Genomic DNA, 11,686 nt, shown 5'->3' with positions numbered 1-11,686 from the left:
GCTGAATTACTTTGCAAAATAAACAGAATTCAAATCATTTTATCCTTTTTTGTCTTTTCTACATTACATGCAGAACAACTTGTAGAAGCAGAACAACCACCTGCTGAAACAGAACAAAATGTTCAACCACCAAATAGACGCGGTCCAAATTTAAATCTTAGCATTACAAGGACTTTACAAAATATGCCTGAGGGTTCTAAAATCCCTTTGACAATGGATGAGGGTACAAAATCTTTTGTTGGAACCTCAGCAACACCGTTTGCGACTGAGTGTGGAATTGTTATTCGCAATTTTGTCCAATGAATTATCACGCATGGGACTCAATACCAAAAGAAGCGATAAATCTGATGTATGAGAAATTAGAAGTAAGTTGTATATATTTTTACATTTAATTATTGAGAATCTGTTATGATGTTATATAGTATCATTAATATCATTAACAATGTATTATTTGAAGGGAAAATTTGAGTTGTTGAGATCAAATAAGGTTTTCATGGAGTATGTGAATGCTCGCCTTCAAAGCCATTGGAAACGCACCAGATGTAATTGGAGTCGGCACTGGAAGAAAAATGGAGGAAGAACCAATCCCGAGTTGGCAAGATCGAAAAGGAAATCTGATTGTCGTGAAGAAGCTTGGAAGCATATGTGTGATTATTGGGAGTTAGAAAAAACTCAGGTATGCTAAATTTCTTTTTACAAATCATGACAAATGTCCGTGAATATTTTTCTTATTTTTAAAGTTCTAACTTGTGTGGCAAATTTGATTTTTCCTAGAAATATAGTAAGCAAATGGAAGCTAACAGAGCAAAACAAGTTAACATAAGCAGAGGGGGATCTCGGTCACTAGCCAATCATACATTCCAACTGGTAAGATTTTAAATTTTCGACTGATAATGCAATCTGTTATTCATGTTAAGTAATGGTTGTACTCGCGTTGTGGTTTAGAAGAAAATTGAATCTGAAACCAAGAATTGACTTGGCTGTAAAATTTATGAAAAACGGATGTTTATACTAGGGATGCCAACGGGCCGGGTATTGGCAATCACAAACACATACCCATCTACAGAACTGTGTCTCATAAACGGCCCATTACCCGTCGGGTATTTATCGGGTAATTACCCGTCGGATAACAGGGATACCCGTGGGTATCGAGTATACCTGGTAGTTTATAAAAATATACCCTTGGTAGTTTCTAGATACAAATTCTAACTTTATATTTTTAAAAACTTTGTTAAATATGATAAAACACAAGGATAACATCATCACCATTAGATAATATATCAAATATCAAGATAATGTAAACTATAAACTTCAATACTTCATGATAAAAAATAAAGACACTACTATATGCAGGTTTGGATACTTTTGCTTTTGCATCAAAAATACATATCCACAAAAATAAGTTTGTTGCTACATTCTGAAACGAATATCTAAAACAATAATTCCATTTTCCATAAAGCTAAATGTTGAATTCTTGGGCGGAAACTATTTAGATATTTACTAGAAAAGCTATACAAAGAGTCATTTGGTAAAGATAATTCATAAAGCATTTAGTTATAAAACTATTAATTAAAGTCTTATATACATAGTAAATTAGAAACGTGCAGATTATATTTCGGGTATATTTACGGGTAATCAGATAAATATAATTCGGGTAATGGGGCCGAGTATCACCCAATCCCATTCCCATACCCGAACCCAAAAAAAAATTATATTTTAATCCCATACCTGATCCCATGCTCGTTTACCCAACCCGTTACCTGGCCCGGATGCTTCGGGTTCCGTGTATACCCATCGGGTTCAGTCATTTTTGCCATCCCTAGTTTATACTATACTGTACATGGCAAAAAAGGATAACAAATTCATTATGCTTCATTTTTATAACTTTTTCAACGACAAGCAAATACTCAGATTAATTTGAATATATTTGTTCTTCATTATTATAATTTGATGATGACAGACAACTCCTGAGACTCACATGCCGCCTAGCCCGTTAGAACTTTATCATAAGATGCATTACAATGCCGCGAAACAGGGATGGCTAAATGATAGTTCGCGTCTTGAATATGTAAGCATCTCCTATTTAAAAGTTTTTATTGTGAAATTTATTTTTTCAAATATTTATTTGGGTTGGTGCTGGTTTTGAATGTTGTTCACATGACTTCTTTTATGTTAGGAAAACATTACTCAGCATAAACAGGCAGCCATGGATAAATTAGTTTATGAAGGAATCACTGTTACAATTTCTATAGAACACGAGATTGAGAAAGAAGCCATAAAAAGTGTTTTGCGGGAGGAAGAAAACCATACAATCAGCATGGGAGGTTGGTGTAGGGCCCGTGTTTAGGAAAAAATATAGTTGGATGAAATTGGTAGCCGAATCATCCGAACAAGATACAAGTGAGAACGAAGTTCTAAAAAATAAGGTTATTGCACTCGAGGCGAAACAAAAACGAGAAAAGGAGAAATATGAAAAAATGTTCGAGTTTATAAGCACAAAGTTTCCGGACTTCGAGAACACAATAGCCATGGAAACGAGTGATGAAGTTGATGGTGACAACATCTAGGACATTAGTTATAAGCGTTTGTTACTTTTCTTTATCAAGTACTCTTTTAAATATTAGAATTGGTTAGTTGACGTTATTTTGATTGGTTTTGTTACGATATTAATGCTTATTATATTTGGATTGTGTGAAATCAAAAATCAAATTTATGAGTTATATATAAATCTACAAATCAGTTACTTCAATGGTATTGTTTTTCAGTCCTTGAAGGGATTTATTCGGTATTATGAATGCATGTTGGGAACTGAATTAAATTGTGTGGGGGACTATTTTTCAGTCCATATATAAGAATATTGGAATATATACATTATTAGAGACTAGATATGTCACTGAAAATAACATATTAGAGACTAGTTTATGAGACTGATTATCATACTCTAAATATAGTTACTAGGGACTAAAATAACATAGTATCTGAGAATAATTATCAGTCCCTAAAAGTGATATATTAGTGACTGAAATCAAGTAGTAACGAGACTAATTCTCAATCCTTAAAGAATATCATTGGAGACTGATTTGATATAGAATCACGAACCTAACGAAACGTATTAGGGACAATATTGTATTGATTAGAGGACTGATTTTCAGTCCCTAAAGTTATACATTAGGGACTAGAATATCATTGTATTCGAGACTGATTTACAATCTCTGAAGAAATGCTTTTGGGACTGAAAAGATGTGGTATGGGGGGATAAATTAAGGACTGATTTTTTGTGTACCAGGGACTGGCTGTTAGTCCCTATTGGTGTCATACAACGGAGACTGATTTTCAGTTACAAAAACTAGTATCTAGGACTAGGTATCTGTCACTGGCTAGGGACTGGTATATCAGTCCCGGATAACCATTAGGTACTGATTGGTGTGTATTAGAGACTAACTTTTCAGTCTCAAATACTAATCTTTTTTGTAGTGAGATATAATTAACTTATATATGTTGGTGCATAATGTCAGTAGTTCAGTATCTCGTGTTTTGTATGTGTCTGTAATCGTGTTAGATTGTTTGTTTTGGTTTTCAAATTGTGTCACACAAGTTCGCCTGGGATGTAGGCGAACTTGTAGACAAGCGAAGTTGTGACAACTTCGCCTAGTCTGTTAGGCGAAGTTGTCGAGGTTATATAAACCTCAACTTCGGCTTGTTTTGTTTAAGTTTTTCCAGAACGTGTAAGTGATAATTGAGATCACGTGTTGAAGTGTTGCAATACAATCGTGTTTATTAGTATTGTAACGTGTGTTTGCTTATCGGTTCAACGTATCATATATCTTACGCTCGTATTGTATTACGTGGGGATTCCGCACCCTCGTGTTACGAGATACTCCTGTGTAGATCCGGCTGGAACCTACAATTGGTATCAGAGCGTTTGCTCGTGATTGTGTGGTTCGGGATTATCACACGGGTGTTAAGATCGTTCCGTTCGACTATTCGCGGAACGAGTTTACGTTGAAATACCTAGTTTTTGTGTCTTACCCATCTCCCACCATCAAATATAACCCATTACACCTTCGCATACCTCGCAATACGTTCAATTAAAACCTGAAAAAACCTTGTGTTCATCAGGCGAAGTTGCCGTCACTGTTTGTAGGGTTTAAGCGAACTTATAAGGTTTAAGCGAAGTTATAGAGAAGGCGAAGTTGATTATAAGCGAAGTTAAGTTGTCAGGCGAACTTATCCTTAAGCGAAGTTATAATAACTTCGCTACCTGAGAACTGTTTACAAAAAAAAAAAAAATTCTTTGTATTTCGGGTCGTGTTTCTTTCAACTATGACTTCAATAAACATTACAGAACTGGTAAAAATGGAGGTTGAAGCCGGTTCAGCAACCAAAGCTCCAAAAATGCTTAAGGGTACCGATTTCGTTGCATGGAAAGATCGGTTTGAACAGTATGTGAAATATCAAGATGCTAAGATGTGGGTTTGCATTCATGATGGATACATTCCACCAACATCCTTGTTTGAAGGTCGTGATTAAATTAAGAAGTACAGTAAGATGGAATAGGAGGAAAAGAAAATGTATGAGGCAGAGAGTAAAGCTCATGCAGCAATAACCATGGCTCTTCCACAAGAGATTCTTCATACCTTCAAGAAGTACAAAACTGCAAGAGAGCTATGGGAAGCACTAGAAAATAGATATGAAAGTAATGTGGGGATACGTGCTTCTAAGACAAAGCTACTAAAAACCCAATTCTCTGTATTCAAGTATTTGAAAAATGAATCACTTGACGATATCATCACAAGATATTATCACTTGATGACCGAACTTAGTAATTACTCCATTGAATACAAGGAATATGAGATAGTAGAGAAACTCCTTGATGCTCTTCCACCGAAATGAGAAATGTACACGGTTTTGATGAGAGAGGATAAAGACTTTGTCAATATTGATTTGGAAACTGCAGTCAATAAGTTACGAAATTTTGAACTTAACATGGTTCGGAAGGAGACACCAACTGATCAGGTTCAGGATCCGGGAATGTATGGTGGAAAGTCACTCCAAGTTCAAGTTCAAAATCAGATGCCTCTGCCTACTACTCAAAGGGAGAATCAAACTCAAACTCAACTCGGGATGGTCATGTGATTCTCAATATGGATGGCGATATATGCTTCGTAGCTGGAGGTAGTAATACTTCAAAACCTCAAGCTACAACTGGAAATTTCTCGTCAAATGTTCCGAGCTACAACTACTCACAGATGCCCATGAGTGTTAAATCAGCTGAATAGCAGTTTGCTCTCTATGCATCCTTCATTGCATCTTATGAGAACTACATCAAAGGTAAAATAGTCGACCCTGCAACTTTGGATGAGGACTATGATCAGATCGATGCTGATGATTTGGAAGAGATGGACCTGCAGTGGCAGATGGCTATGATAGTAAGAAGGGTAAAGAGATTCATGAAGAAAACGGGTAGAAAGTTTGCTGGAGAAAGACCAGGGTTTGATAAATCAAAGGTTCGATGTTACAACTGTCAACAGAATGGTCACTTTGCTTAGGAATGTACAAATGAGAGAGTCGAACGAAGTCAGAACAGGCCTGCACAACATAATGGGGAAGGTAGTGAGAATAGAGCTATGGTATCTAGACAGAATGGTGGATACAACTGGAATATACAAGTTGAGGAAGTGTTCGAAACAGGCTAATTTGGTAAACATCGAAACTGGAGGAAGTGAGAGGGAGACGAGAAAAAATCAAGCATATATGGCAGAAGTGAACGATCAGCTCTCTGAGGTAAGTTCTGAACTTCATTGTATACAATGTGAAAATCTGTCTGAACAATTGAAAACAGTAACTGATCAGTTTGTTAGTTTGGACGCACAATTTAAAACGTTAAAAGAAGATCATCACTACACTAAAACTAGAGAAAACAGTTACTCGGTAAAAATAAAAGCTAGTGAAAAGGATATCAGAAGTCTTAAAGCCAGTCTAGCTGATAAAATACAAGTAATTGATCTTAGTTATGAAGTGTTAGAAGAAAAAACCAAACTAATTGCTGAAAAAGATAAACAGATAGCTGATTACCAGGTAAAAGTGGTGGAACTAAACAGAAAAATTGAACAATTTAGAAATTCTTCAGCAATGTTTGATCACATCATAAGTGTTCAACGTTCCCCAGTTAACAAATGGGGAATTGGATTTTCTGAAGTTCCACCACCGTATAACAATAACTATACTTATAATCCTAGTAATCAGAAATCTGCTGATGTTGAGATTAGTCAGACTGTTCCAGTCAAAATTTCGACTAACGAACCTGAAGCCAATAAGAGCGAAACAAGTAAGTCAATTTCTAAGGTTGAGATTTCTGTTCCTAGCTCTGTCTCATCTAATTCGGACAAGTCATCCGAATCTGGTGAGATAAAAGAAGAGGTAGTGTTACTAAAACGTGGTGAGGAATATAAGCCTGATGAAAAGAATTCTTCCTTAAACCCATTCGTCCCACCATATGTAAGACAAACGGGTAGTAATGCAACCTCGACCTCTGCAACAACTGTTGAGACGAAAGTTGAACACAGAAGTTGTTTCAGATGTAATCAAGTAGGACACCTTATTGCTGATTGTCCTCTAAACCAGAGAAAAGTTAGAGGTATGAGGCCTCCGAAAACTGAGAATAAAACGAATATTAATTATAATATTGGTAAGAATGTGAACACACCAAATTTCAGACATTGGACTAATCCAAGATTTCAAAGAAATCGGTCTCATTTTTCCCCAGTTAACTACCAAACCAACAATTATAATTCAGTTAATTCACTAAGGTTTGGATGGCCTCATAGTCAATCCTCGATAAGGTTTCCTTTCAGAACTTACATAAATCATCCTCAAACTGACTTTGGGCAACCAAAGTACTGGATGCCGGTCAACAGATTTAACCGACCCAAGACCAGTAGGTCTTGGGTCCCCAGATTTTAATCTTTTTCGTTAATTGTGCAGGAACAGTCAAACAGAGCTGTAAACAGTCTGTGGGTTGTTGACAGTGGTTGTCCTGGCACATGACTGGTAACAAGAATTTTTTACGTGACTGGAAATCTGTTCAAGGAGGAAGGGTTAGTTTCGCTGGAGAGAGTGGAGGTAGAATCACTGGTATTGGAACTGTGACAAATGGAAGAATGAAGTTAGAGAAAGTGAATTTTGTGGAAGAATTGAAGCATAACTTGTTGAGTGTATCTCAGATTTATGACAAAGAATACACGGTGCATTTTATTAGAAACGAGGCAATCGTCCTTTATCCTGGTTTCAAGATACCAGAGGCATGGGTGGTAATGAGAGCTCCAAGAGAAAAGAACACGTATGTAATGGATATGAGGTCAACTGAGATGACAACAGAAGAATCATGTCTTCTGTCAAAGGCAACTGAGTCTGAGTCAGAGTTATGGCATCGAAGAATGGGACATATACATCTTCGCAAGATGAATTACATTGTCAAGAATGGGCTGGTGATTGGTGTTCCCTTAAAGAATTTTAACTTTGAAGATCAATGCTTGTCGTGCAAGAAGGGAAAGCAACACATAAAACCTCATCACTCCAAGAAGGTTAACTCAATTGTCAATACCCTAGACCTACTTCATATGGATCTCTTTGGTCCCGTGAATGTAAAGAGTCTAGGTGGAACGTCATACTGCTTGGTTGTAACCGATGACTACTCTCGATACTCTTGGGTATACTTTCTGAAGGCAAAAGATGAGACAGTTCAGTTGGTAATTAACTTGATTACTAAGGTTGAGAATATTGTTGGGCGAAAGGTTAAGTACATCAGGAGTGATAATGGTACAGAGTTCAAGAATTACCAGATGGAGATGTTCTGCTTACAGAAAGGGATAGACCATCAGTACAGCTCCCCGTATACTCCGCAACAAAATGTGGTAGCTGAGAGGAAGAATAGAACGCTAATCGAAGGAGTCAGAACCATGCTGGCAGATGCTAAACTTCCCGTGGTGTTCTGGGCTGAAGCTGTTGCCACAGCCTGTTATATCCTTAATCGTGTTTTAACTGTTAAAAGATTAAATAAAACTTGTTATGAGCTTATGCATGGTAGAAAGCCAAACTTGAATGGTCTCAAACCTTTCGGGTCCCCATGTTCGATATTAAAGACAAACTCAAAATTTGGTGAGAAAGCCGACGAAGGTATTTTAGTCGGATATGTTGTTGGGACTCCCAACAGAAGAGTCTTTAATTTATCAAACAGCAAGGTTGAAGTGGTATGTAACACTGACATTACGAGTTACAAATCACCAAAGCCTAGCATGGGACCCGCTAAAGCTTTCGACTATGATAAACTATTCAAATCTTTTAATGTGCCTTATTTGGATTTTGCAGAAGTTAATGAGAAAATTGCTTCACAGATTCTGTATGACGAGGCGGAAAATATTGTGCAACGTCCGCGATACGATGAAAGACAACCTTCCTCGTCAAGTTCAGTTGATACTCCTGCTGCCTCTACTGAAGAAGAATTCTACAATCCATTTCACTCTCAACATCAATCACCCATTGATGAACTCTCTTCGAATTTAGAAAACAATCTGGAAGTCGGTCCGGTTCAGACTACTAGAATTCAGAAAAATCACCCTTTGGAGAACGTGATAGGTAATCTATCTGACGGTGTTCACACAAGAAGGAGTTTGGATGAACACACATGTGGTTACGCAAGCATTAAAAACACGGGGATCATAAATGAATGCTTGTACACCTGCTTCATCAGCCAGATTGAACCAAAGAATTATCAAATGGCTCTAAAGGACAGCTCGTGGGTCGAAGCCATGCAAGAAGAGTTAGCACAGTTCGAGAAGATGGAAGTATGGAAGTTAGTTGAAAAACCACAGAATGTAAATTCTATTGGTACAAAGTGGGTTTTTAAGTGTAAGAGAGATGAGAAGGGGATAATCATACGGAACAAGGCAAGGCTGGTAGTAAAAGGGTTTAATCAGCAAGAAGGAATCGACTACAACGAAGTGTTTGCTCCTGTGGCAAGATTGAAGGCAATTCGACTATTTTTGGCATTTGCTGCACACAAAGAGATGAAAGTGTTCCAGTTAGATGTGAAAAGCGCCTTTCTTAATGGTAAAGTCGATGAGGTGGTGTATGTTGAACAACCTCCAGGATTTCCTGACCCTGATTTTCCTGATCATGTGTACAAACTGAGTAAAGCTTTATATGGGCTACATCAGGCACCTCAAGCCTGGTACGCGACCTTGTCCGATTACTTGCTTGAGAATGGGTTCGAAAGAGGAAAGATCGATAGCACGCTGTTTGTCAAGAGAAAAGGGGGAGATTTTCTACTAGTTCAAGTCTATGTGGACGACATCATTTTTGCTGCATCAAAAGTCGCCATGTTTCAAGAATTTGAAGCGGTCATGAAAAAGAAGTTTGAAATGAGCGCCATGGGCGAATTAACTTTCTTTTTGGGATTGCAGGTAGATCAGAAGAAAGATGGGATGTTCATTCATCAAGCAAAATATGTCCATGATGTGCTCAAGCGCTTCAAGATGGAAGATAGCAACCCATTTGATACACCAGTTTTCGTCAACCACAAACTGGGTGCTGATTCTGACAGTGATGAAGACGTGGATCCCACCCAATATCGAGCAATCATAGGTTCTTTAATGTATTTAACTGCATCTTGACCTGATATTATGTTTGCAGTTTGTCTTTGTGCTTGTTTTCAGGCAAGCCCGAAGGAATCTCACATGAAGGGAGTAAAGAGAATATTGCGGTATCTCAAAGGCAAGCCTAAGTTGGGATTGTGGTACACGAAAGGGGGAGAACTGGATTTGGTAGCTTACACAGATTCTAACTATGGAGGTTGCAATCAGAACAGGAAGTCAACAACCGGTGGATGTCAGTTTCTGGGAGGAAGATTGGTGTCGTGGCAGTGCAAAAAGCAGACCTCAGTAGCCATTTCCACCTGCGAAGCAGAGTACATGGCAGCATCGAACTGCTATTCCCAGGTTCTTGGATACAACAGCAATTGCACGATTACGGTCTGAATTTCACTGTAACTCCTATTTACATTGATAATATTGCTGCAATCTCAGTAGCTAACAATCCCGTCAAACACAGCAAAACTAAACATATTGACATTCGTCATCATTTTATACGGGATTGTGCTGAGAAGAAATTAATTGTGCTTGAAAAGGTTGATTCTTTGGATAATTTCGCCGATCTTTTTACTAAAGCATTTGACCGATCCCGTTTTCAAAACCTTGTTGAACTTAATGGGATGATCAATCCCGAGTAACCTTGTTTTTCGTTTTGTTTAAAAAAAATCACTATCGCTTAGAATTATGTCGGTTACTTCGGTTTGAAGGACACATCTTCGGATATGTTTGGTCCTTACTTCTACTAGTAGATTATGAGGATAACCATTAACCAGCTGACTGAAAGTGACCGGGGCGGTTTATGATGGGTTTTTTATTATTTCGCTGAAAAATAGTCGTTCATACTTAGTTAGAAGGACACATACTCGTATGTGGTCGGTCCAGCTGATCCATTGGATCTTCAAGATAGCCGTTTACCTGAAGACTGTGACTTGATCGGGGCGATAGAATTTAAAATTTTTTTTAGGGAGATGACATAATTTTTCAAGTCTATAACTTCGTAAGAAGTTTCAATACAATGTTTAAAAGAAAATTGATCCAACCTTGGAAAGTGATAGAAAAACTAATTCTGTGTGCCTAACTGGTGAAGTTATTAGGCCTAAAAGACTCTAGAACAGCCATTGTAAGTTATGGTAGCTTTATTTGGTGCGTAAAAGTAGAAGTGATACAAACTAAATCGCCTCGATTTAATGTGGAGAATCATTCTGAGTTGTGCATGTCTCCATATACATCTTTCCGAATGATAGGCAGAAAAGTGATTACCCAGTCATACACGAGCCCGTGAGTGTTCTTATTCCCGAGAAGATGGTGTGTCAAGTACCTGCAGTGATCCAGATTCGGGACTTGCAGTCGTCTATTATTTGAGGCTGTATTAATATCTTCATTATTAAAAAAATAATAATAAATAAATAAATAAATAAAAATGTTGTTAAGCCTTCTGAAATTTATATTGTTACAAATATCAATCAAGAGGCAAGAAAGAGATCGGGAAGAAGACTCTAAAGATCGATATATACTTACTGTTTAATCGGACACTACGGGTCGAAGTCAACTCGGGGTGACTTGGGGAAAGCCAAATACGCTTTGAGAATAGATAGGAGGCATCACAATCTCTCATGTGATATCCATCTAAATTTTGAGCTTAATTGAACCTAATCCGTATCACAGAAGCGATGAAAACCATATTAAGTTGTATACCTGCTTACAACCTGTTTCTTTATGTCATAATACCGCCGAACATGGATCTATGTGACAGCCACTTAATTAGTATGATTCCTGTTTGGATCTTTTTTAAAACATGTCGGTCCCCGTCTAGACTGAAATTTGATCCCATTTATTTTATTACTAAAATTCTCTCTGGATATTCTGGTTTATGGTTTAAAACTTGGTTACTTGGTTCTTTGATCGTAAAGTTTAATTCTTTAACGGAAAATTTCAAAAGACTGTTACATTTTGATCTAATTATATGGTCCTGTTTTGTAAATCAAGTTAGACGAACATACTGGTAAAGTTGACAAGCGAAGTTGTTCAGGGGAGAAGTT

The 11,686-nt window shown here is 37.4% G+C and overlaps 1 protein-coding gene across 1 annotated transcript; it reads left to right on the top strand.

The window, feature by feature from the left end:
- Positions 1-296: 296 nt before the first annotated feature.
- On the top strand, positions 297-2,567 carry LOC143591967 (uncharacterized). Its single transcript, XM_077072008.1, has 6 exons — positions 297-365; positions 458-676; positions 775-867; positions 1,961-2,068; positions 2,177-2,324; positions 2,377-2,567. The coding sequence occupies exons 1-6, from the start codon at positions 300-302 to the stop codon at positions 2,565-2,567; spliced, it is 825 nt and encodes a 274-aa protein (XP_076928123.1). The 5' UTR covers positions 297-299.
- Positions 2,568-11,686: the final 9,119 nt, after the last annotated feature.

The sequence above is a fragment of the Bidens hawaiensis genome, unplaced genomic scaffold (assembly GCF_021521415.1).
Source record: "Bidens hawaiensis isolate Kalapana, Puna unplaced genomic scaffold, B.hawaiensis_p1.1 tig00040213_1, whole genome shotgun sequence".
Lineage (NCBI taxonomy): Eukaryota > Viridiplantae > Streptophyta > Magnoliopsida > Asterales > Asteraceae > Bidens > Bidens hawaiensis.
Note: the sequence above shows the minus strand (reverse complement) of the source record. Positions and strands in the feature narration are given on the sequence as shown.